This window comes from Limulus polyphemus, unplaced genomic scaffold, assembly GCF_000517525.1.
Source record: "Limulus polyphemus unplaced genomic scaffold, Limulus_polyphemus-2.1.2 Scaffold26, whole genome shotgun sequence".
Lineage (NCBI taxonomy): Eukaryota > Metazoa > Arthropoda > Merostomata > Xiphosura > Limulidae > Limulus > Limulus polyphemus.
This window is the reverse complement of record NW_013665636.1, coordinates 1,102,579-1,129,254: the sequence shown is the minus strand read 5'-3', so window position 1 is coordinate 1,129,254 and position 26,676 is coordinate 1,102,579. Positions and strand designations below refer to the sequence as shown.

At 31.5% G+C, this 26,676-nt stretch overlaps 1 protein-coding gene across 2 annotated transcripts in view; it reads left to right on the top strand.

Moving 5' to 3' along the window:
- Window positions 1-5,697: 5,697 nt before the first annotated feature.
- The window catches only part of LOC106459293 (actin-related protein 2), a 31,828-nt gene continuing 10,849 nt past the window's right edge, over window positions 5,698-26,676 (top strand). The window contains exons 1-4 of one of the 2 annotated variants that reach the window (XM_022385806.1): window positions 5,743-5,940; window positions 11,304-11,414; window positions 13,826-13,849; window positions 14,376-14,591. In XM_022385806.1, coding sequence (XP_022241514.1) covers window positions 5,893-5,940; window positions 11,304-11,414; window positions 13,826-13,849; window positions 14,376-14,591 — 399 coding nt within the window. In that variant the 5' untranslated portion in view covers window positions 5,743-5,892. Of the gene's footprint in view, window positions 5,941-11,303; window positions 11,415-13,825; window positions 13,850-14,375; window positions 14,592-26,676 lie in introns of both variants that reach the window. The other variant, XM_013918907.2, reaches the window with a different exon arrangement.

Sequence of the window (26,676 nt, the reverse complement as noted above, 5' to 3'; positions counted from 1 at the left end):
AACTTTTGTAATTGTATTTCATATATGTAATAAAATGATATTACTGAAGGTGATCTTATCTTATTGGAGACCAGTGTAAATTGCGAGTAAAAACGAAGCAATGCGAGTAATAGCTACTCTACAATAAATAAACGAGAATAAAAAAACACCTCTAAAGCAGTAGCTTCTTTACTGACATTATTTATATAATGGGTTATTCTTTGGATGTTATTCGCCCACGAAAGTACTGTTACTTAGAATAAAAGAAATCATTAAAAATCAAAACTTATTGAAAAGTATAATTAAGTATTATAAATATTTTCACCTAAAAAAGCCCCCCGGTAGCACAGTGGTATGTCTGCGGACTTACAACGCTAGAAACCGGGTTTCGATACTCGTGGTGGTCAGAGCACAGATAACTCATTGTGTAGCTTTGTGCTTAACTACACAAACACGACTCAAATATGTCAAAACTTAAATCAAAAACTATTAATTGAATACCTTTTTAAGGAAAAATTCTTTATTTGAACTTAGCAGAACCTGTTAACCTAAGACGTTCGCAAACAGATTTATCATCTGTAGGTAGCAGTTTTATAACATTTGCAATGGACTGCGAGCATGCAAGGGATATTTCCCTTGAACTACTCATTTTACAAATCTGTATTACTTTGCAAACGATCCACATTTCTTACTTAGTTGTCACTTGAAAATCACTATTCCTAGCTTTATCGTTAAAAACGTCTAGCTAAAAAAAAAAAACATTGAAATACACGCGCTGATATACTTTTAATTGTATTATTTTATTGAAACCTTACTTAATAGGTAAATTTAACGCTTATAGAACGTAGTCTTGAAGATGTTAATGTTAATTTTCTTCTAACTTTACAAGTTAATTAAATAATTTAGTCACTAATAAAGGTTTATGTATGGACCAATTTTATTCAATTGTGTTCTTGTACTTTTCGTTGAAGGCAAGTCTTCAGTTTTATTCATTTTTCATTTGTGTTAATTTTAATGTAATATTACATAAAATTGGAGATTAGGTTAACTTAATTTTCTCGTAAACAAAGTGTTATAAACACAGGCATTCAGTAGAACTAAATTGCAAAGATCAAAGGGAAAAGATAGAGCAATACATTATTAAACGACTTGCATTTATGGTAAGAGTTGCTTTCCATAACTTTGTCTTTTTGGCGCTTCTAGGAAAACAAATTGATTAAAAATCTCTTTTGAATTAACGCCAGAGGGAAATTATATATACATATATACCATTGAGACAACTATTTGATAAATCAATGTATTTTTTACCTTTGCTGTCATCTAATGCGTACTTCTCTGCTAAACCGTTAACTTTGTAAATATTACTTGCAATGCTAAATATTTAATTCCCTTTATTTTAGATTAAGAAACCCTGACATATGGTTTACGTTTTGAAATTATTGAAAAATTTAATAATTACTTTTATCAACTCTTTATTTAAAAACTATTGTGTAACTGTGAATTATTGGTGCCAATCAATTTTATAAGTTAAAAACTTCAAGATGAATTAAATAACCACTTTAAGTTCCACAAAATTGTCTAATAGATCTTAACTACTAAACTTATGGTCTAATGATAAATTCCAATTACTCTGAACCCAATTCTTCTTGCGACTTAATACTCTGTTTACATTCTATTACACAGGGGCGTACATGCTCTAATGCCCCCCAGTAGCACAGCGGTACGTCTGCGGACTTACAACGCTAGCATCCGGGTTTCTATCCCGTGGTGGGCAGAGCACAGATAGCCCATTGTGTAACTTTGTGCTTAACTTCAAACAAAAAAAAACATGCTCTAATGGTTAGCATGTTCTGGTTGTGAATTCGAGGACTAATGATTCGCAGCCCTTTTACGCAAGGAAAGTGCTCCGTATTTTAGGGTTGTGTGTGTGCTATACGAGTAAAGGTCAAAATCCACTATTCGATCAGACAAGAGTAGTCCAAGAATTGGTAGTGGGTGCTGTTAACTAGCTGCCTTTCCAATAATCTATCAGTTTGAAATTAGGGATTGCTGTACACAGATAGTCCTTGTGCAGCTTTCTGGAAAATTTTTAAACACACAAAATTTACTACAGAGTTATGTTATTCTGCCAATATTATAAACACAAAACGTAGACTTGCCACAAACTATCTATTCAGTCTTGTAGTTATTGTTGGATGAGCTCGTGCACATCGACCATTGTAGAACTGAACCACTCCACGTTTTTCTGTGGACATTGTGGTGAAGTCTCTCATGGGGAGGGGTTATATATCACATCAACAGGGAAAAAGTATTTGTCATCCAAATATGAACATATTTGGCAAACAGCCTGCAAATTACTGTTTCATTGTTCTTAGTGTCATCGTCATGCAAGGCAAGTGGTTCTATTTTAATTAACAAGCTTCTCAAGTGTCCCCTTAGTAATCGGCATTGCCCATTTTGCTAACCAATCAGACTTGGAGTGGGTGATAAGATGAAGTGCTTGTCTTCCCCACAACTAACATTTTAAACAATTGATGAAGAGTTAGCTATTGAAATTCGCTCCATAATCTGTATGGATTGCTTCCATACAGTCCTGTGTAAGCCCAAGTGTTGTCACAAACCATGTCATGAGATACTTCTTGACTCAGAATGGTTTGCCAGGCTAAGGTTCACAGTAATTAACCATGAGTGCCTACTCTCTTTTCTGACAGTATTGACTAGCAGAAGACATCCACCATAGACACATCCAGTTCTTCTCAACTGATTTGGCAGTGGTCTGGACTAGAGTTTGAGCTGAAGTACTCTGACTGGCAAAATTCTGTGGGTCCTGTAGAAACCTCTTTAGGCGGTCTTGCACATGGCAGCTGCCAATCTACGTCAATGGCACCTTAATATTTCTCATCTTCCATGCCCCAATCTCAATCTTCAGGAGCAAGATTTGGGTGCTCCCGGCGTCAGCAGTTGTAAGTTGATCAATGTCATAGACCTTTGTAACATGGGCAAAAGTCCAGGAGAAGAATTCTCATAGATCGACATTTCTCTCTTGCAACCATCTCTCTCTGGCAGCAATTTCTCTCCTTGTACATCCAGAATAAGCTATTATTTTCAGTAAAAGCATTCCTTTAGCCTCATTTAACGTAAGAGATCAAGAAAGGGCCACTATGCATGTTAACATACAAAAAATTCAATAATACATCCTGGCATTACAACACCAAAATTATTCATTCCTATCTACTTGTGATATTGTCAGGTTAAACCGATTTCCTTCAGGTATTACATAGGTCCGCTTAATAACAGCATGATCAAACAGAAAATGTTAGTGCTATCTGAATTTGAAAACTCAACTGAGTTTTAAGCTGTGTGAGAAATAAACAAACTGGACAACTGTGGTGTTAAGTGAAACAATCTTTATTTATAACATGACAAAACAATGTGCATACTTGCACAGACAAGAGGAAACTTGCCTCCATTGTGTTGGAATTAGCAGCTCTCTTTCTCTCAGTACAGGTCTCTGTCAAACCAAATACAATGATAATCAAGAAAAAATATATAGAACCAAGGGTCCAAAATGATAAAGTTAACCTGGGTTCCTTTGTGTCATGATAGCATCAGTGCATAACTGACCATTCTCCCATAGCTTTCGTTTGCTGTTGCATACAGTCATCACCCACGTGGCCAGCAAAAGACATTGCATTTGTTGACCTTTACAACAAGGACATCCCAAAGGTTGCCTTATATATTATCTGCTATAAAGAACAAAGGCAACTAGAACAAAGCAACTTAGTTGTTTGTTAGATTATGTGTTTATGCTAAAACTGCATACAAACAGACTAAATGTAATTTGCATAATTATTCAGAAACAATATCAAAAATTAAACAATTATCAGCATGTCATCAAATATAATTCATAGCAAACCAATACCTGGAATTACATTCAGGTATAATTTTTCAGATCATATTGAATTTTGTCTCCACCACCATCTTTTGGTATAATGTCCAATATCTGTATTTCTATTATAAATTCTTTAGACTAGAATCAATCATTTAGAAACTAACTATGTTTTCTTACTGTTCCATCGGAACCATTATGCAATTGATTATGACGTTCAAAGATAGAAAGTTAATCATACTTTTTGTACTTTAGTGGGGATGGGGGTGAATGGACTTCATGAATCATACGTTTTTTGTTCTTATTATCATCATGAACCATGATAATTATTCATAATAGGGGTCACCCAGGAATTTCACAAAAATTCTAATAGAACATACGGCCAAAAACCATCTTAAAATGTAGACTTGTTCAATAAACAGTACTCAAGACCTTTTATCTCGATAGCTAATGCTACTAAAATATTGATAATAGCAAAAACGTTGATTTTTTCCGATGGTAAACAAATTTCAGAATTCATCCACCTGTTCCTCACATTATTATTATTCATATTATTCTTGTTTCACAAGCCTACAGAAAAAACAACTATGAATATCTTATTCAAACCTACTAAAACAACTTATTTGCAGGTCATAGGACTATTTTTATGTTGATTCTTGAAAAAGAAGGAGAGATTTTATCTTCTTTTTTTTATCCCTATTGGCCAAGTTTTTCTTGGAAACCATTTAAGCACCAAAGCCTACAGCAAAAACAGCTTAAGTATAGTGCGCCAAAATCTATGCACAACTACTAAACAAATTCCTGCGAAGATTGTGAGGCTATTTATAACTTGTTACTTGAAAGTCGAGATTTCCCCCTCTACAATTTTCAAACTTCTTGTTCGCTACCAACATAAGCTCTTTGAAGCCATTTAAGTACCGTTGTAGTAGTGAGAAACCTTTAAATATTTTAGAGTAAACAATGTGTATATTTATAACTATGTCTCCAACCTCTTTGTTATTGATTATAGTTTTACAAGTCGCTACAGAAAAAATGGCTACAAATATTTTACTGAAACCTGGAAATAAATGCAGTAATGAGTATGTCATTAGGTAGTTTTAAAAATAATTTAAGTGCTTTTGTTTTTTCTCCCTGAATAATTTCTCTAAGTCTTTCAGTTTCCGCCATTGATAAAAATTTTGGTGTTTTACTGATGAGAATTAATTGAAATCTTCCACAATGAGGGTTCATTATTTCTCGAGTTCGCTGTTGTACTTTGTCTCTACGTGGTTTTTTGCGACCATTTCAGTGGGTTTTCTAACAGTAAACGATTACCACAGTGGATTTCTTTACTCTTGTGAGTAATAATGTATTCTACTGATTTTCATACTTCCCTTGTTAAACGTGTGTTTACATGAAACCTCAGACACAAAACCGCATGGCTCAGCAAATAATGGCTGGGTGAACAAAAAGCCAGTGCAGCAGTAAACTGCTGAAAAAGATTTGACATTCAACTGAATGCACATGTATATATGTAGCTTAAAATTTATTCTCTATAAATGGACATAAAAAAAATAATAAACAAGATAATTAAAAAATATTAATTTATAAAGGGAAATAGAAATCGTCAAAAATATACAGAAACAACTTGGGTAATTAACAAAATTGTGACTTGAGCCAAAGAAATCAAGCTCTAGTTATATTTCAAAAATATGAGATTATTAAAGACTCATTTTATATATTTTCAATTGTTATACTCGAATTAATCACATTATATTCACAAACAAAATAATTTTAAAAGTATCAATGAAAGAAAGTGTCGAAAATTGAACGACACGTGAAATTTGTCGTTAGGTGGCTTGTCCTGAGATCTGTTGTAGTGTTAGTCTGTAACTGCTTGCTGCTTATCCGCCCTTCCGGCGTTTAATGTAATGTGTTAATGGGATTAGTCTGTTTTATATTTCATAAGCTTAGTCATTTACAGTAAGTTAATACATATTTTTTAGCTCACTTCTTCATATCGAGATACTGCATTAAAAACTTTCATGGACAGTCAAGGAAGAAAAGTTATTGTATGTGACAACGGTACAGGCGTGAGTATCTTTCTCTCATTCTGAGTCTCAATCAAATGACTAAACTCAGACTCAATTTTGTAGTATTATAAAATTTCTACTCAGTCTTCAAAATTTAAGCAGTTTTTAATTTGTTAAAACTTGTATGGACCCATAGAATATGAAATCTATTTACTTGTAAACTTGAATTTTGAAAGATGGCATTTGAGTTAGGGGTAGTAGTAATGCAATACACTGGCATTGCATTTGCAGTATGTAGTAATGATTTACTAACATCATGAATTTAATACTATGGAAATTTGTCAGAAAACTGAAGTGAGAACTGAGAAAAGTATATTTTTCACAGAGTTATGCTGAATTTGTTTCTCCTAAAGGGGCCAAAGGCTGTCTGGTAGGGTCACCTATTTTAATAACACGCACCATTATACAGTAGTGTGTTATTTGTCAGTCGGTCAGTAGACGCTAAAATGACACCACATAAGGGACACTTAACATTGCAATTTGTACTATCATGATGTCAGTAAAATGTGTGCATGCCATGAATCATGAGAATAATAGTATTTGTTACTTTTAATTTTGGTTTTATTTCCTTTTGAAACAGAACACTTTCAAGGATCCTGTGGAAGTATATCTAGCATTATGTTTTATTACTAATGCTATGCTGCTAGGATAATTTATAGCCTAGAACAATTATTTGGCTAATGATGTGTATTTGCCCATTTTATTGCTTCCCTGGTCTGGAATTGGAACTAAAAATTTGCTATTGTATAAAGTATGTGCGGAAACATCTGTTAGCTCAGTTCTTGCACAGATCTTAAAATATAACTTTGATAAATGGAAACATCAGCACATGTAGATATGTAGATCTTGAAAGTCAAGTTCAAAACTTGAAAATAACATTGATAACAGGACCAGTTGGTAACTGATAAGAATTGGTCCTGTTATCAACACTATTTTCAAGTTTTGAACAACTCGACTTTCAAGATCTACATATCTACATGTGCCGATGTTTCTGTTTATCAATGTCATATTTTAAGATCTGTGCAAGAACTTGGCTAACAGATGTTTCTGCATATGAAAGCTATTTTCAAGTTTTGTACACCAAAAAAAACATTTTAACTGAACTGGCAGTGGCATTAGAAGAAGCATCCAGTTGTATTAGAACTAAATTTTTATTTTTTGTATGTATGGGAACATTTAACAAATGAATATTTCAAGCTTGTCTGACTGGATTTTGTTAAACTACATTACTAATGGATTTGTAGTTTAAAAAACTTAATAATATGATGGAACCAAACACAATAATAGCCCATTGAGCACTGTTGCAAAAGATTATCACTTATTTCCAAATAAATGATACCAACACTCTGTTTTTCAGAATGTAGATTTCAAATCTTAAATATGTCATTTGATAACTAGTGGAAATGTGATTTTATACTATTTTTAATGTCTTATTTCCCCCATTAGGATTATCTATATGTCACATATTCAGACAACAAGGGACTATTTGTACACCCACCCTGGAAAAAAAAAAATAAATAAAACAAAGCAAAACATGATCATCATTTTTCAGGAAATTATCAATTTCTCCGATCGATTAACTCAAGTAAAGTGCCAGTCTCTACTACTACCAGTGATTACTTATTCAATAAGCCAATTACTCTGTTAGAAAAATAAAACTTATCTGGAACCTAGCTTATCTCTTTCAAATCTTCAGTAAGATCATCCTTTTCCCTTCTTTTTCTCAAGAGAAAATAAGAAATCTTAACCTATCTCCATAAGATAACCCTTGCATCCTCAGAATTGTCTTAGTATCAGTGTTCTCAATAAACCTGAACCCCCGAGTATTTCACACAAAGTTCTGAGATCATGCACAAAAGTCACATGCAGGTATATTTATGCGTAGAAGATTTTGCTCATTTGCATGAAAAAAGTAACAAAAAAATTATAATTTTAGTGTTCTAATGCTCTTATTGACTTCAGATACTGCTGAAATCAAATGCATTTATGTGTTGAAGCAGGTGTTAGGTATATGAAATAGCTTGATCTATGCAAACAGTAGCTTAGCTCATGGATGTCACATGGTTTCCTGTCTGTACAGAGACCTCAGTCATACAACTATCAGTGAAATGAGAGAGTGCTATCAGATTCATTTGCATATTTGTGGGTGAGCTGTTAATTAGTCACACCTGATAAGTCCAGCCTTCATACTTTTACAGCTTGCAATCAAAAGAAACAACTTTAATCATATTATCTAGCAGATTGTTTGTAAGGTAGTCAGTAAATTATCATTAGCTGTTACTTGTTGCATTTTTGAAGATGGACAGTAATCAGCAGACAGCCTGATTGATAGACTAAGAGATACCTTCTTGGCCTTCTAATTGTTACATAATGAACACATGTACACTTGTTTTAAAGTGGTGAAAATTGATGACTTTTACTAGTTTCAAAATGAGGTTTTATCAGAGTATACCATATTGCTGCAAAAAACAATTTCTTCATTTTTTTACTCCATTACAGAATCATAAAGTCAACATACATACATGTATACATACTGAACAGCTCCAAAGTTAATAGGATATCACTGTGATATGAAGGCAAAATGTAATTTTTGTAGGGGGTGTCAGTATCATTACTAATTTTGTCACTCTAATAATTACAGAATTTTACTGAAATCCTATGGAAAATCCTGCAGTACTAGTAGCTCTTAAACTCTTTGTAGTTACTCCTTTTTTCTGCCCCAGATTTTAGAAAGTAAATGAACCACTACAAAGAGATTTGCTTATTAAATATTATATTGTAATTTTGAAAAATATTTTATTCAACTGTAATTTAAAAAAGGAGTAAGCAAAAAATTTGTAAAAATAATTACATGAGTACTGGGGTAGACCTTCATTATTCTAACTAATGACTTGTATTCTAAAGATATAAATTTTCTGTCTCTCTCTCTCATCCTAGATCTGCTCAATCTCATCTTTTGCTTGATCAACCTCTTTGTTAACTTTTCTCTTTACACCTTCTTTCTGAGGTTTTCCAATATTACCAAGAAGATGGGGAATTGGCAGTCTGTCATGTATCATAGGCTTTCACCCTTAAACCAATTTCTTGTCATCCTTCAGTTCAAGATGGAAGGTTTCCATGATCTGAGATGATTGATGTCTCTCATGTTGTGGATGACCAAAGTTGATGTTTCAAATGTTTTTCAGTATTTCTTCCTTTGTCTCATCCATAACAATAGGATTTTTCATTTCTGGGCAGGGTTAGCTACAATGCTGCATGTCTTTGGTTCCTGAGGGGCTTCACATGGAGGAAACACTCCCTAAGTCTGCATTGTCACTACCATATGGATGGTTGGCTCCTTCTTGCTCCATCTTGAGAAAATTCTTCTGCTGCAACCTCCCTTTTCCTTCAGTAGTTGTCTCATTTGGTTGACTGGTAAAGCTCACCAATTCAGTATTGACCAGTCTGTGACTTTCTCTTTCAAGGACTAACCTCTCTTGAGTCTCTTATCCCTCTGGGATGCACTAACTTGTATTCCCCATCTTGCCTGAATCTGATCCTTCCAATAGACTGATCCTTATCTCCTCTTTTGTTATAGTGGATTTGTATCACTTTGGGACTCTAGTTATCAATGCTTTTGTGATTCCTTTCAGCATCAAGCTACTTTTCTTTTGGTCACCAGTCCCAATCCATGTGGATCTAGAAGTGGATGCTCTATGTCTGGATTGGTCCCACCTCTCTGTTTATGCCTAACCTCCTCTTGTACTTCTTGTCTCTAATTCATAGCACCTCTTGCCTGGTTTTTCTCACTGATTCCCATTGGCTAGTTCAGTCATAGTTTCCACTCCTTTGTCTCTGGCAATGCAGGAGGTACTACTTCTAACGTGGATGCTCTTCTTACTTTAGACTTAAATGTTTGTCATTGACCTTGATGTGCAGTGCTTCATTTTTACACATGGCTTTTGTCTTGTCCCTTGTAGGACAGGTAGGATTTTCTTGCAGGATATTTCACATTCTAATTTAGACTGTGGTTAATTTGTCAAACATTTATGTGCCAGCAGTTTGTTTTAGATAAAAAATAAAGTTAACATACCCTGTACTTCATTTTGATTTGTTTCCTTGTTTATATCATGTAGCAAAATTATTTAATTTTTCGCATACAAGCACTGTAGCTTTTGTAACACTTACCAATATTATGCATTTCAAGCAAATTATACCTAAGGTATTTATATGTTGATATTTATGTAAGTTATTACCAATATCTTAGTAATTGTCAAGCATTCATATGCCAACAGTTTTAGTTAAACCTTTTAACATATATCTTAACGTAATTTGTTTCAATCGTTTTTATTTGGGGCAAAACTAGAGAGGATTTTTAAATCACTGTCTTCCAAGATTTAGCTTTGGAAGTCATAGTTTACAACTTGAACCAGTATAATTTCAGAGGCCACCATGCCTAAAAATGTAGCAGGATAGAGCTACAGACTAATCATTGGCTACTTCTTTGAAGTTGCCTAAATAACATAGCAAATGAGTAAAATTAGGCCACTGGCTTACATCACTCAAGTGGTTTAATAACAGATTGATAAAAGAATTCTACTTTCAAGTATGCATTAAGTGTAGTTGTACAAAGTGCCCAAAAGGCTGATTTCGAAAGAGAAGGACCTTTCACATGATTTTCTCATCGTGTTGTTTCTGTAGGTCAAAGCACATCTGAATATTTTTCCAAGCCAGCTCTTCAACTTGACAAGCATACCAGCTGGTATTTTTCACACACTTATTTAAGTGCATAAAAGATACAGATCATGTGAAATGTTGTTTCCTTATGTGGTCTGGCCTTTTAGGAGACTTTGTGTATTAAAAGAAGGTTAAGGTCATCAAAACTACACAAGGAGACAACAATTAGGCTTAATGTTGTTATTTAGCCTGTAGTAATTATCAGACATTGAAACCCTTTTGTAACAAGTGAGATTACCTTAGAGTAACTTAGTTGTAAAATATAAATTTTTTGCAGTGCTGAAGCAATTTTGTTAAAACCTGATTGTATTGGTTCAGAAATTTCTTGACCTTTCTAAATGTGTAATGGCCTTAGTAAAAATTAATGGTTAACTATTTTTTGTTTTGCCCATTGAACTTGGCTTCCACCATGTCTGCTTCTAAAGTGGCAAGGATGTTTTTACTCTGCTATGTGAGTGAGAAAGCAGTACATACATACATATGTGTGTGTGTATATATATAACAACCCTGGTAACAAAAAATGTGATGTCAATAAAATTATATTAAAGTGCTACATGTATTTATACAATATAGACACTATTTTAAAGATTAAGTTTAAAAAATAAATAGTTACAATAATAAAAAATTTAATTTTTTTTTTCTTCTAGTTTGTAAAATGTGGCTATGCAGGATCCAACTTTCCTGCATTTACCTTTCCATCCTTGGTGGGCAGACCTATCCTGCGGGCAGCCAACAAGATTGGAGACATTGAAGTTAAGGTAATATTGTATTATTCTATCAACTAGATGTAGAGTTAATAACTTGAGAGTTCCAAACTTTCTAAAATTATATTTACAGAATTTGTTGGGAAATAGAATTGAGTGAACAACTTAAAAGAGCTAAAGGTTAAAGCTTGGAAAAGTTTTACTAGTTTTAATAGTAAACTTAAAAGTGTTTTTATACTTACTAGAATCAAGTGATTCAATGAAAGATACTGATAAGTAAAGTATGCAAAGCTTTGTAAATAATTATCACGTAGAGTATGATTACGAGTTCTACAGATGTAAGTAAAACCCAGTTAGAAAAGAATTGTTCACATTGAGTTGAAAGGGAGAAAGTTTAACATGGGAAATATATGTTTTTTACGTCTGAACAGCAATTGTTAAGAAAAAAAATTGTCTCTGAACAATGTTAATGGTTATGAAGGAAGAGCTTATGGCAGAAATCTTTAATATATTGAAATTGAAGTGATCCTGTACCATTAGAGTAAATCTTAAATTAAGTGATTGGAGAGTGTTTTAGTGAATAAACAATTAATTGTAATGATACTTAACCCAAAATATTCATAGAAACATAATATAAAACTCATTGGTGCCTTTACATAGATCTTCCAAAGATTTTAATTATTTGAGATATTTTTGTTTAGTTAAAGTTTACTATTATGCTTGCTGGCTACCAAAGAAGTAATGTTTAAGGAAAGAACAAAGAAATTACAGGCTTATCGATTTGAATTTTGTTGTTGGCAAAGTATTGAGCTTTTGTGAAAGGTTGCTTAGAGGATCAGACTGGAATTCAGAAGTTTTATTAAAGTATTTGGTATTATATTAAGAAGGATTTTTCTTGTCTTACTGACTTGTTGAAGTCCTTTCACAAAAATTTATTTTTAGATGAGAGCATCCATGTGGACATTTTTTATCTCTACTTTATAAAGTTTTATATATGGCAATGCATAAATAGTTCTTAGTGGTTTTGAAGATTCTTATAACAGCAATAAAATATCATACCAAAGCTTGTTTGATAAGTTTAGTAGAAAGCAGAGAGTACTAATGAATAAAAAGTTTTTGGATTAGTTAAATTTTGATAGTCAGGTTTTTCTGAATATGTGTTGTAGCCTTTCTTTGATAATGATATGTAATATGTGATATTTAAACAACATCAGTTGTCATATTTGTAGCTGATACTATGTTGTTAAGTATAGTTGATACTGAAGAATATTTTCATTTAGAAGGCTTAGACAGACTTATTGAATAGTAGAATACATAGTATGTTTCAATTTTGAGAAGTATAAAGGTATGGACTGATGGTACAGAAACATGTATAGAATTTACATGTTGTGGAGAGAGAGAGAGAGAAGTATGAGAGTGTGACTTTTGATAAAAGTTTGAGGCCTTTAGCTAAATAAATGGCAATGACTATTTAATTTAACATACAACCTGACTGTGAGCTGTTCCTGTAGGAAATTCAAGGTTAAGATTTTTTTTGTGTGTATCATACACATGTTTGACTTTATTTGGTATATCATGTTGAGTTTTTGGTCTCCTCATTCATTTTCAAAACACGACCTGTTGGAAAAGACCGTACCTGATTGGACAAATTTGTGTCATGTATAGGTTTTTTACTGAACTTATTAGAAAGCATGCCAATAGTTTGAGATTTTTGTACACTGTTATTCATGTATATGCATTAATATTTAGACTTTAAAACTGTAAGATATTGATTTTTAAACTATTTCAAATACCACAATTTTGCAAAATGCACACTTAAGAAACCCAGAAGTTGTGGTTTTAATAATTCAAGTTTTAACATGTGCCATACTGTATTGAAAAACTTAATTATGAATGAACTAGAAAACAACTACAATGGATATTAAGGCATGCACAAATGTTAAGTTTAATGTGTGTTAATTTTAGAAGTTATGTAGGTGGCATACCATCCTTTGAAGTTAGAATTTTTCTAAAGAAGTAAAAACATGGAAGTTTTTGAAAATACTGTAATTTACATGTATATTTAAGGCAATAAATTGATTGCATTCATCAGATTGAAATTTGGTATAATAACCTGTATATGGCATCCTATATTTTTTTTGTATAAACATACATGGGTTACCTTTATTTTGAAGATCCCCAGTAATGTTTTTTCCAAATATAAAATATTCTTTTGCATAGTAAACAATTCTGTATCTACACGTTTAATGGTTTCTAGATGTTGCAAATAATGTATCAAAGATTGTAGAAGGACTGAATAATTAGCAACTGCCTGAACAAAAGGATACAAGACTGTAATGAACTGGATGTTGATGTGCTTGTTTAAACATAAGAATCAGCTTATACAGCAGTTGACAGCTCATGTTGTGTTAATTAGAATTTAAAACAATTAAGATTACATATATTTTCTTTTTTAATGCATTCAGGAAATTTTAAGTGACACTCACCATGTAAGTACTTTTATTGCATGCTTTTTGTTTTACCAAATCTTGTTATATAACTGGAATATTGGAACTGTCTACTGCATGGGTTTGGACTTGCCAGTGCATATAGTACTTTGCATCGTATATTCACAATTGCATGAATTCATTCTGTAGAACTATGGTACTGTATGTTGTTATTGGAACTCATTCAGCCCATGTTTCTGTGTATTTCACTGTACCGTCATCAGTTACCATGCTGAATTTATAAAATAAAGTCTAGTGACAATGATTTGTTAAGCATTTTTGTGGTGAAACTTCAAGTCTTACTTTAACAATCCTTCTAGTTAGTCCACTAAAGGTTTAAAATTAAGATAGATTTGCAACATTATAGTTTTGTTATTTTCTGAAATCTGATACTTTTCATTGAAACTATTTTTTCATGTTTCTTTGTTGTAGTATGTGGTTTTCACTAGGTCTTTTTACTTTTTTTTCTTTTTTTTAATTTTATATCCATGTTGCATGTAGTGATATTACACATTGTTATAATCTTCAGGACCTGATGGTTGGAGATGAAGCAAGCAAGCTACGTTCCATGTTGGAAGTGGAATATCCTATGGAGAATGGAATAGTCAGAAACTGGGATGACATGTGCCATGTCTGGGACTACACTTTTGGTCCTCAGAAGATGAACTTAAATCCTCGAGAATGTAAAGTTCTTCTTACAGAGCCACCAATGAATCCGGTCAAGAATAGAGAAAAAATGATAGAGGTATAAAAGTCATTCAATGCTTTAAACTTTTTCTTTCATATAAAAAAAGAAGCTATATAGATAGGAAAATTATGTATATGAAATACAGACATAGGATTGATGATGTTTCACAATAGTTTAGTGGGAGAATGCTTTCAAAGATTAAACTTCTCTGCAATCAGTTGTTTCTATAATATAAATATACAAGAATTTTACAACTAAAACTTAATAGTTTAATATATTTCTAAGTTTATCTATAAAATATTTTCATAAGTTTTATATTATTCTCCTTTTAATACTGAGGAAAATAATAAAACAGAGGCTTATTTAATTAACCACATTTTTTGTTGTGAACATTCATTATAATTTTTTTTAGAATGGTATAAAACTGTTCTCAATGTTTTTGTATGTATTTTATGTAAATTCATTCAATCAATAATTTTGGGTTGGACCAATATAAAACTTAACAACTAGTGCATTGAAACATGCAACTACAATTAGTCAAATTACAAAAGTATTATTGATTGATATGGAAACTGATCAAACTGTTTTCAGGGCTCTAAATTAGTGGGGGCCTGGGAACCAATGGCCTCCTCTAAATAGTATGTACTAGGTAGCCTATCTACCCCCTTAAAATCAAAAGAGCCATTAAGAGTTTGACTCCACATAAATTGAACTAAACATTTCTTAACTGAGCAGAACTTATCGACAAACCATGAATGGACCTTTCTAAATTTATGAACACTCATCAGTCATGTACAATCTACAGACGTCGTCACTATGAATTCCCTTGCAATGAATGTTTAGCTCAAATACATATGTGCTAGCTGCACTGGTGTATAATTTATATGTCATTTATAGTCTATCATGACTAACAAGCAGTGTGTACATGTATGTTTTGTGTATACAGATCAAGAAATGTGTGTTCAAGATGATTCATAGCCTATGCCAAGTTTGTTGCAGCTAAGGTACCACCACTTGATTGCTCTATCCCAAAGGACCTATGCTAGTGAGCAACGAAGCTACGAACAAAGCTGCTCCCCGATCTATCAGGACATTGCAGTTTGGGGGTCCAGAGCAAAAAGAGAAAAGCAAAATTCCTTAGTGGGTATTTTAGTTTGAAAACTTTCAGGTCCAGAAGGGCCTAAAAGGTAACCAGAGGCAGTCAAAAACTGTAATATCTCTTCGCCCTTTTTGCAAAGGCTGTAAAGAAATTAAATTTTAAGATTTGTGAGTGCTTTGATGAAATAATGTGGAGCTTAATGTTGTTGAAACACAAGAGACTGATTCACAAGCATGGTTGGTGGATAAGGTAAACAAGGGGAGTTGATACCTCATAATAAATGTCAGAGAAAAACTGAGACAGTGAGGAGCCAGGAAACAAAAAGTTTGTTGAAAGAGAGGCTGATACTGAAACTGAAGAAGGTTGCTTGCTGTATATGAAGGCTTCAATATAAAAGGTAGCTGTTGACAAAGACGAAACAGGTATGAAGATTGAAGGAACCAAGACTGTACTAAGTACCATCCAGTTCAAAGTTGACACAAGTTGTATAAATAAGAGTGATAATTATGGTCTGAAGTGATTGATTAATTATTTCTTGATAGGGGATGAATACATAGAAAACTAGCAAAGATAGTAACGTTTAAATGGGTTTCAATTTATTAAAATTGATGGCAGAAAGATTTAATAGCTTTGGTGGAATTAATACATAAAAAATGTAATTTAAATTTTGAATGAAGAATATGAAGGGAAGCGGTCCTTCTCAGGTTGGGGATCTATAGATCCAATGAAAATAATTTTGATGTAGGGGAAAATGGGAGTACCCTGAGAAAACCCTCTTTCACTAATTAGGCACTGAATATTCTACCCGATCAGTGCCTGAGTTGTTAAGGGTTGACTGGAAATTATGAGCTTTTACCTACTTTTATATATTTTCCTAAAAAAAGATTATAGCTTGGAATTTGGATGGTCGAGAGTTACACACCATTTGTTGCACCAATCTGACACTACATTGAATGATATTTGAACCCTAAATGTCACGGTACACAGGTTGCTAGAAGAAACCAGATAGCAATATCATATGCATATTGAGGTGCAAGTTTATGGTTTATGGAAGGGAACTGGATTTCATTGACAAAGAGGTTGTATGTTGGGCATAACACTGACCTTTGTGGGACACCAGCTTTGAACATGAAGGGCCTGAAGGTCGCATTGTTGTTCTTAACTTTAGCTGTTCTCTCAGTAAGAAAGCTGGATATCCAGTTTTTTGGACATCTAAAAAGGTAGCTCTGGTTGTATGCTTTCCATTGAAACCATAGTAGATGGTTTCAGTAAGTCTAACAAGGTGGTAAGTGGTTTGTCTACATTTTCTGCCTGAATTCTGTATGTTGTTAATAACATTGTTGGTTTCTACATAAGTGCTTAACTAGTTCATGATTAATTTCTCCATCAACTTTCCAAGGGTGTTTAGCAAGCTAATGGGTCTGTAGCTGCCAAATTATTTATTATTTTTTTGGTGGATTACCTTAGTTATAGCTGATTTCCAAACAGATGGGTAATATCCTGATAGTAACAATAAATTATAAATTGTTACTAAGTGGGTTATAATTTCATTTAATAGGTTTTTTAGGATTAAATTTATTCCATCCTCTCCTGGGACTTTGCATTTTATTTTCCTAAGGTTAGTTTTGATTTCTGCTAAAGTTATAGAACCAGAAATTTGTGATATAGAAACTGGAAGTTTGGTGTAGAAAAAATATTTTGACTATAAGAAATGTGTTGATTTACATTGTTGAAATGTTGTGTGTCCAACAAGGTGAGATTTGGGGTTACAAAAGTACTTTCAAAATATTCGGCATAAAGTTATCAGTAGTGGCAGTGTTATTATTATATTGAATTTTATTTATGGAGTTGTTTGATTTGTTGTTTGTGATAGATTTAAATTTCTGCCAGAATTTGAAAGATTTGGATTTATCTACTGATAGACAGACGTTTTTCTAGTTATTATGTTGTTGTTGTAATATAAGTTTCTTAAAAAGATTATATTCATGGAATTAATGAGTGGTTTAAGTGTGATGTCACGGGTTTGTATGAAGTTGTGTTTGAGTCATCTGTGGGTAATTATTGATTTGTGAATTTCAGGAGTAAGTTTCCAGGATTGTAGGTCAGGAATTGTTACATTACTAGGGATTATTTCTTTGATGGCATGGGTTGTGGCATTGATTACATGAGAGGTGTATTTATAGATTTTGTTTGGTTTTTTATGGCTGTGATGCTCCTTGTTTAAAGGCTAAGTGGTTCAGAACTCTGTGGCTTGTGAACTTGACACATAAAAATGTTAGCACACTCTGCACTGAGCACTTGGGAAACATTCTTAATAATAACTGTGAATGAAAGAGGAAATACGCCTGTGGAAACAAATGTTACTGCCCTATGGACAGTGTGCTAGAATGCATTAGAAGTGCTTTATGCAGAGTAGGAGTTCCATGTTTAAAACTTGGAGTGTAGTCTCACTTGATATGGCCTAGCAATAATTGAATTAGTATGTTTGCCAGTTGTTTTGTGTGTAAAAATTTCACACTTCCATTACGTAAGCAGTTAATAAAAACATAAATTGCACGACAGAAAAAAAAATGGCTGTAGAATCCAAAGATTAGATCTGTTATTTCCAGTAAGAGTATTGGTCTTTAGATGATGAGAAATTCTGATGTTTTTCAGGCATTTTTGACCATTTCTGATACAATGTGTATATATTGGCTTATGTTTCAAGAGACATGTTTTCATTAATAAAATTAAAAGCTCCAAAATAATGTACAATCCATTAAATTATGTGCTATGGCCCGAATCGAGTTACATTAAATGATTACCCAATGTATAGGGCTAGATACCCACCTATGATTGGCCAGTCATGAAGTGGTATGCTGAAAACTATTAGTGGTCTATTAGAGAATGGCGTATTAATTTTTATGGCAACAGATTTTCAATTTGGTATGAAAAACATGGAACAATGATGGGCACTTCATGCTGATGGTCCACTAATAGAGTTTAGAATCACATTCTCTTCTCGACATACCTTACAGAATATTATGCCACCGTCTTCGTAATGGTGTAACCGGTTATTAACCCTCTCCCCTGTAACTACTTTCCTCTTTTTACTTTTCATATGTACAGTCCCCTTGCCTTTTTTTCTGTTACATTATTTTTCGGTCATCAAGATTTGGTTCTCTTCATTTAAGAAAATTTTAATTTTTGGGCGACTTTTATGCTGTGTTCTCCACGACTTTGACTGAATATCTTTTGGCAACACTGGTCTGTCATGAGTAGACTCTTATTCATAAGTACAAAGTTCTTTTGCAACAACAATTTGTCAATATCTAAAGATGTAGGTGATCCGAAAAAGAAATTCTTTCATTATTTATTTTGATTGTTAAACGACACTACTTTAAAAAGAAACAAAATAATAGATTACATTGGCAGTGATGCATGACTTTCCGTTTTATTTATTTTGATCATTAAAGGACACCAAAGGTTACTGTTGTACCATGCTTTAGACAGAAATTAAATAATATATATGAAATAAAAATCATTTAAGTTGTCTGAAATAAATTAAATAGTTTGTTTTCATGAAATACGAGTTCACAACAAAATAAGATGAGATGTGTTGATATCTTTAGTTTCTTTTCAATTTACGTAATATCCGCTACTTAACCCTTTCACTGAGGCTGAGACGTATATTTTCTAAAGCACTGGGAAATGTACGTCTCAACTGCAGTGAATGGGTTAATTCGGTGATTTTTCTAATACCCCTCCACTGGGTAGTACATCTTACATTGAGCTATAGGATTGGCCCCTAAAAATGCATGTTTTGGGAGCCTAGGTGGCTCCCTAAAAATGTTAAGCGTGATCCCTGGTTATACTTTATAATGGTAATTTGTTATATTTTTATAAATAATCTTTAGTACTTAAATGACTATTATTACATTTAAAAAAACCTTTTCTTGTCATAACTTCAAGCTTACTTGTAAAAGATAATATCCTGTTTAAATTTTAAGCTGACTATAAGCATTCATAGTTTTGTAATTAATCACAATGTTTTTTTCTGAAGTTTTATATTTCTGTATTAATGTTCTTACTTCTTAAATGCAAAAAAATTATACATGGTGACAAGTGGTAATAACTTACACTTGTCTTGATCATTCTTCTTTTCATTAGATTTCAAATTAACTTATAGAAGTGCGTATTCAATGAGGCTTCTATAATTTCTCTGTAATAAATAATTATTTTTATTGTAAGTTTTATTTTTTATTGTCACTAACAATTAAGCATTCTTTTGGCCAAATTGTAAGGAATATTTCAAATTGTATGTGTGAGATAGTTATAAAAAATCCAGATATGCCTGAAAATCCATATTTTTATTATATCTCTCAGCTTCTGTAGTACCATTTTCATGTTCTATTACCATAATATTTAAGAAAGATGAATATTATTTCTTCATAACAAGTGAATTTCTTTTCAACGTGTAAGCAGCTCAGAATTCATTTTTAAATATTTAAAGCAAAATATTTTGATCGTTCTAGAAAGCAATCATTTCAAATTCTAAACCAGTGTGAAATTGCAAAATTTTTAGCTTATAGAGGTAGTTTTTCAATTTACAAAGTATACATTTTTGTTTCAAGGAATCCAATTACAAAAGTTGGTTGCATAAGCAGGTGCAAGTTTTTACGTCATTCTAGAAAGCAATCATTTCAAATTCTAAACCAGTGTGAAATTGCAAAATTTTTAGCTTATAGACTTAGTTTTCAATTTACAAAGTATACATTTTTGTTTCAAGGAATCCAATTACAAAAGTTGGTTGCATAAGCAGGTGCAGTTTTTTACGCATTGCTGTAACTTTTTATTTTAGATAAGTACATTCATTATAAATATAAATATATTGTTTTTCAAGATCAAGTTAACAGATTCCGAAAGACGTGTACTGATATTCTACCGTTTATTAAATTAGGATATTTTAATGCATCAATACATAAGGTATGATTTATATTTGCATTTATGGAAATAACATCAAAAGAGAGAAAGCTGCTATCCTACTCATAGTCTTGGATGCTTTTGTCAAAAATTCATTGATCTGACATTTGTGTCTAACAATAATATAGGTCTACCAGATAAGGGGATACAGATTTGTAATGTGGAGATATTAACCATTTATATCTTTACATAAACCATTGATGAGGTCAAAGTAAATTTTTTGTATTGTATACAAATGACTAAGACAAAAGGTGAAGTTTAACACAAAAATCAACTTCACTTCTATTTAAAGATTTTACTGTAGTTTGATGCTATGAAACAATGCATTTGGTATCATTTCATTGGTGTTACTATAATTTAAATGATGGATATTCATCTCATGCAGCTACTTTGTCTTTATCTGTCTTTTTATATGTATCAAATCTTTGGATTTGAATTTGTTTTTTTTTAATTCTCTGTTCCCTCCTATTAGCATGAATAATAATCTCCAAAGTTCTAAAAAAGTTAATGTTCAACTTCTTCACATAGTACATTTAATTCATGGTTCTTTGCCTTTCATGGAATGAAGGATGCTAAAGTCTTAAGTATAGTGTCATTTTTGTTACCACAAAGAAGTCAATAAGTCGTAATCTGCACTTAGTTCTTTACAACTTTAGTGTTCTGTATTTCGTCAATTTTAGTATTTGGACGGTACATTTATGATAAACCTTTTTTAAATAGAGTAATTTTGTTTTTGCTCAGTTTAGTACTGGGTAAAGTTTAAAACTTAGTTTTATTTCATGAGTGTTAATCCTTATTAAATTTTTTGTCGGAAATTCCAGTTGTGCTTCAGTCTCTCTCTGTTTGTCTGGTTAAGTTCAGCCTCATTTTTTAAAAATTTTATTTGACAGTGATCTTTAAAATGTTATATTCTTCAATTTAATGTCTTTCATAATGTTCATTAGTAGTGTTGTAATGGTTCTTATCTTGATCTGAATGTTGCATATTGTTTATTTTTACCTTTTTTGTGTAATGAGACTTCTATTGTATGAATAAAAATGGATTAATCCTATCACACATTTTTCTTTCAGGATGCTTTAGATCTGGATGATTAACTCAATTAATTGATATAGTTGATTATCTGTGAGCAATTATTACATACGATAATCAATTAATTGAAATTACTATAAAATTGACTAATGTCATTAAAATAGTCGTGTAATCAAAATTAGTGTTTCTGATTGTTATATTTTCCATTACTCCAACTATTCAAGTCTCATGTGAGAATAATCTATTAGTTCAGTGTAATTTATTAATGAACCTGACAATTAATCAGTTATTGACTTCTACTAATTGTCCAGCACTATTAATTTTTACTTTTGTAAAATTTTTACTTACTATGTGTAAGTAAAGTCCTGAGTTTCCCGAGCTTCATGTTTGAATGGTGTTCTATTGTCTAATATTACTTGTGTGTTAAATGTAAAAGTCTTATTGTTTTTTTCATTAAATAATTGTACTACCTCTTTTGGATGGAATCAAGATTGTATTTTGATGCAATATGATTGGTCTAGTTTAAGTTTTTGATAATTGTTTTTTTTTTCTTCATATTTTCATTGCTGTATATTCTCCTTTCAACAATACTCCTTCCTTCCCTTTTTTTGCAAATGTTCCTATGTTTTACATTATAGAGGAAATGTTAGCAAACATCTTGTCATCATTTAAGTGATTTAATATATGCAATTTTAAAACACTATTACTAAAGTAGAGCTATGTAAGGGATGGTCTTGATTTTTAAAAAAATTTCCTAGGATTGTAAATTGTGATCACAGTTTTGTCTCTCTTGATATAACTTCCCTATACCAAAATGTAGAACACGCCCTAAATATGAAGCTACTGAAATATTGTTTGGAAAATTGTTCAGGTTTTTTTCATACTAGATTATCAGTTAACTTTGTCTTAGAACCTGACCTCAGATAATAATAGTTTTATGTATAATAACTGTTCTTATGGTCAAAAGAAAGACCCAGAAATGGAGACCTGAGAAGCTCCTGACTGTGCAACTTTAGTAATGCTATATGTTGAAACAAAAATGTTCCCTGCTGAGTCAGTAATATGTTTAACAGACTTAAAACACTAAAATCTTGGGTTGTGAGTCCCTGCAGTGGACAGTGCACTAAAAACAAACAAAATCTTACAATGAAACAAAATTGTGAACTTTAGTAATTGAAAAATATTGGTCTATAAACTGGAAATTTTATAATATCATAGTGGTTCAGGATTCTAGATGATTTGTTTTCTTATATGGTCAAACAATATAGATTTAAATATTTTAAACTAAGTTCTGTACTGCTTATATGCTGACAAAATTTGCTTATGATGAAGGAGATATATATACTTACCTTTTTAGATATGATGATTAAACATGAAGATGGTAGTATAGAAATTGAAAGAAAAACATTCTCATGCATATTTGGACTTTTATAGTAACCTTTCAAAACATGAAATATTTCCTATAATTTGTGCAAAAGAATTTGTGTAATTGTTAGCAATATTAAAAAATAAAAGATTAAAAATAACTTGTGTTCAACAAGGCCCTATGGATAACTTATAATATATAATTATTAGTTCCTCAAACTAATTCAAAATATGAAAATGCAAACAATCAAGGTGAAGGTAAGTTATTACCATTTGTCACTACGTATAATTAACATTTAATATCTAATGTAAGTAAAATAAGAACAATAATAGAGTTATATAAATTTAAAAAACATTGTGAATAATTACAAAATTGTAATGATTATCATTGGCCTAAAAATTTATATAGAATATGAATAAGAAATAGGCCTAAAACCCATAATAAAAAAAGTATTTTTTGATTTCATCATAAACATTGTCTTTTATGTACAAAAGATTACTTACAAAACAATATCAGTCAATCATTTTCTTGTAGTACGGCTATCTGTATTTATATGGCTTAATGTACTAGTTATGATGAGCTTTATATTGGTCATGCTGAAAATTTAAAATTTTGAAAGAATTTGCATAAAACACACATAAAAAACAAAAAATATTGATAATAGTTCCCTACCAGTGGTTCTCAAATGTTTCAGATTTGTGTACCACTTTTTGTTTAATTTCTTAAAATTACAAACCCAGGCCTAAATAAAAAAAGATATAAAACCTAGTAACAAAAATTCATATTTTTAACACATTATTGCAAAGGATGCAATTATTTTTTCTGACATGATTGAAGAATGTGTGGTACAATTTTTGTCAATGTGAAGGGAAGAAAATACTGGTGAGTCTATGCAGGTAGAGGTTAAGTCTATAAGTGAGGAGAGTAGTATGTATATTTACTGAAAAGCTTGGATAGGGCTTATTACAAATTTTATGATTTTTGTATTAGTTGTGTCGTACCTTTGACATTAGCTCCATGTACCACCGGTGATACATGTACTACAGTTTGAGAACCTCTGTTCTGTACCATTCTCAGAGCATTTTAATGAATGCCTACAAGAAAAATCTGGTTAAAAAGCTTATTTTTTGCTTTTCTTTGTGTTTTGGGATTCATATGAGAAAATATTTTAATGAAAGTATTTTATAGACATATTTAAAAAAACATTAAACTCTTAATATTTTGGATACAGGAGGTTCAAAATGCATGTCTTCACAATCTTTATAAAGAGCTACATTCAAAATTCAATTACACTTTTTTATTATCACCATATGTTAATAAAATTGTCTTCAAAAAGTAGGCTATAATTCATATTTTTCTATTATCAAAATTTTAATGTATTAATTAAAAAGGAAATTATTTTTTTATAGATTTTTTCTCTTCCCTTATAATAGTCTCAGATTGCTCAATGAATTAGGAACACATATTACAGATATTGCCAGGATATAAAATTTCAACCTCTTCGAGCTTTACTGAGATATCACTATATTTGTTCAAACCATACTGACATGTCCCTCCCATATCCTCTGTCTTTTAAGAAATGCCTATAATTCTCCTTGACATAATTAATGGACATGCTTATAACCAACAGAAAGAACATATTCTAAATTACATAGATTGGATGATTATCTATTTTGTTTTATCAGACAAAACCATGGTTTTTAGAGGAGTATGGTGTGTTTAGGTTAGAGACATTGCTCTGAGCAGTAATGGATTTTTCTTTTAATTTATAGGTTAATTAGAAAGCCATGTAAATTATAATAGTTTTGGGATATTCAGTGCCTGATATATTTTATGAAAGCTGCATGAATTATTTTAGGGTCAACCAGCATAGTGTGAAGAAAAACTAGCCTTATCAAAGTTGTCATGATAGAAAAGACCATTTAGCTTAGATATTATTTATTTTGTGAGTGAATATTTTATGATTGTTTAGTTTTGTTCATAACAAGAGAGTCAGAAGCAATTATAAGTAAATATTATGATAAGTTTAGTTACATAAATTAGTAAGAGTCGTACGTTGTGTTTAGTACTCATTGATGTTGAGATTATAGAATGTCACATGAAATTTATTAATGCCGAGGAGATAGTGAGGAGACGATTAAGTAATAAACATATAAAGAGTGTGAGATGAGTGGGAAAAGGAAACAGACAGACAGAGCAGAGGAGAAGTAAAGTTACAAGAAGGAATTCGCCCAAAGAAAAGTTAAACGCAAAGTGAATCTTTGTAGGAATGGAAAGCCTAATGGTTGATATATTTGAGTGAGACTAACAGTGTTGAAAAAATAAAAAGAATATTTTATTTCCTCAAAGAGAGTTCTAAAGTAATTGAACTAGCCACAGTGGACTTTGACAAATATACAGATGATTTTAGAAGTATAGGATACAACCGTGATAACTCGACAGTAAAGTAAGTGAACTAAACTCGGATAGTTTGGTGATAGTAATAGAGAAAGATAGTTCAGCTTGTCAACTGAAATTCTAAATTAACTGAATATGCCTAAGTAGACTTTTGACAAGAAGAAAACTATATAGTGTTTGTGATATGCCTATGATCTCTATAGTGTAAATAATTTGTTGTGCATACATTTAACTAGTTCTGAATATATATATATATTATTTTGAAAACAAGTGGAATGAGTGCTGTTCATTTATTTTTGAATTTATCACCAACAAGCCACAGACACCTACTGTAGAAGAATCCAAAGCCAAACAGCAACAACAACACACTATATATTTATACTATTAAGAAGTATAAGTAAAAACCTTTAATTGATGATTGGCGAACATAATGTATCATTTGACAAAGTATGTTTTTGAGTACAAATAGGCCTACAGCTAAGGTACATGGTCAATTTCTTGTTTTTTAGGTATATTCTTGTATTTATTATTATTATGTATTTTTAACAGAAGAACTAAAATTCAGAAATTAAAACCAATTAGATTTTATAAATAGGAAAATGTAAAAATAGAGTAAAAACATTTCTCGTGATCACTCTTTCATGAACAGGCAGTTTTATGTCACATGATGTAATCTAATACTTTGTTTACCCTAAGCTCTTGCCAGGTGATCTACTGCTTTATTATGCTAAGTTAGACATGGTTCAAAAAAACAGTAAAACAAGAAAATTAAATGAAAGCAGTTTTTAAAGGTTAAGAGGCCTAAAGTTCTTAAATACTTGTAATTATCAGCTACAATCTGCAATCATTCTAGAAAAAAAAAGTAGATTTAATATTATTTCATATTTTTCAGTTTCTCATTTTACTGTATATTAATGAATTTGTTACAGTTAGTGGTAGGCTATAGAAAATAAGAGCTAATGTATAAAATTTTACTGAATAAAAACTTCATAATTTAGGTGGTCCTAGAGGTTATGCAAATAAAATATGAAACCATAAGATGAAAAGAACATTTTTATTCTTAGCATGGAAAACATTTTTCATTCATACTGATTTAGTAAATTTTTTGTACATTCACAGACAAATCTTTAGTAAAATATATTTTTTTAAATCTAATATTTTGGGTACAACAGACTTGTAATGTTTGCTAAAAGCTTGCCAAATTTGGTGAATATATACTAAGCACAATTTTCTTCAGTTTTATTAATGAAGATTTAAGCAGTATTCCACACTTTGAACAGTTAATAAAT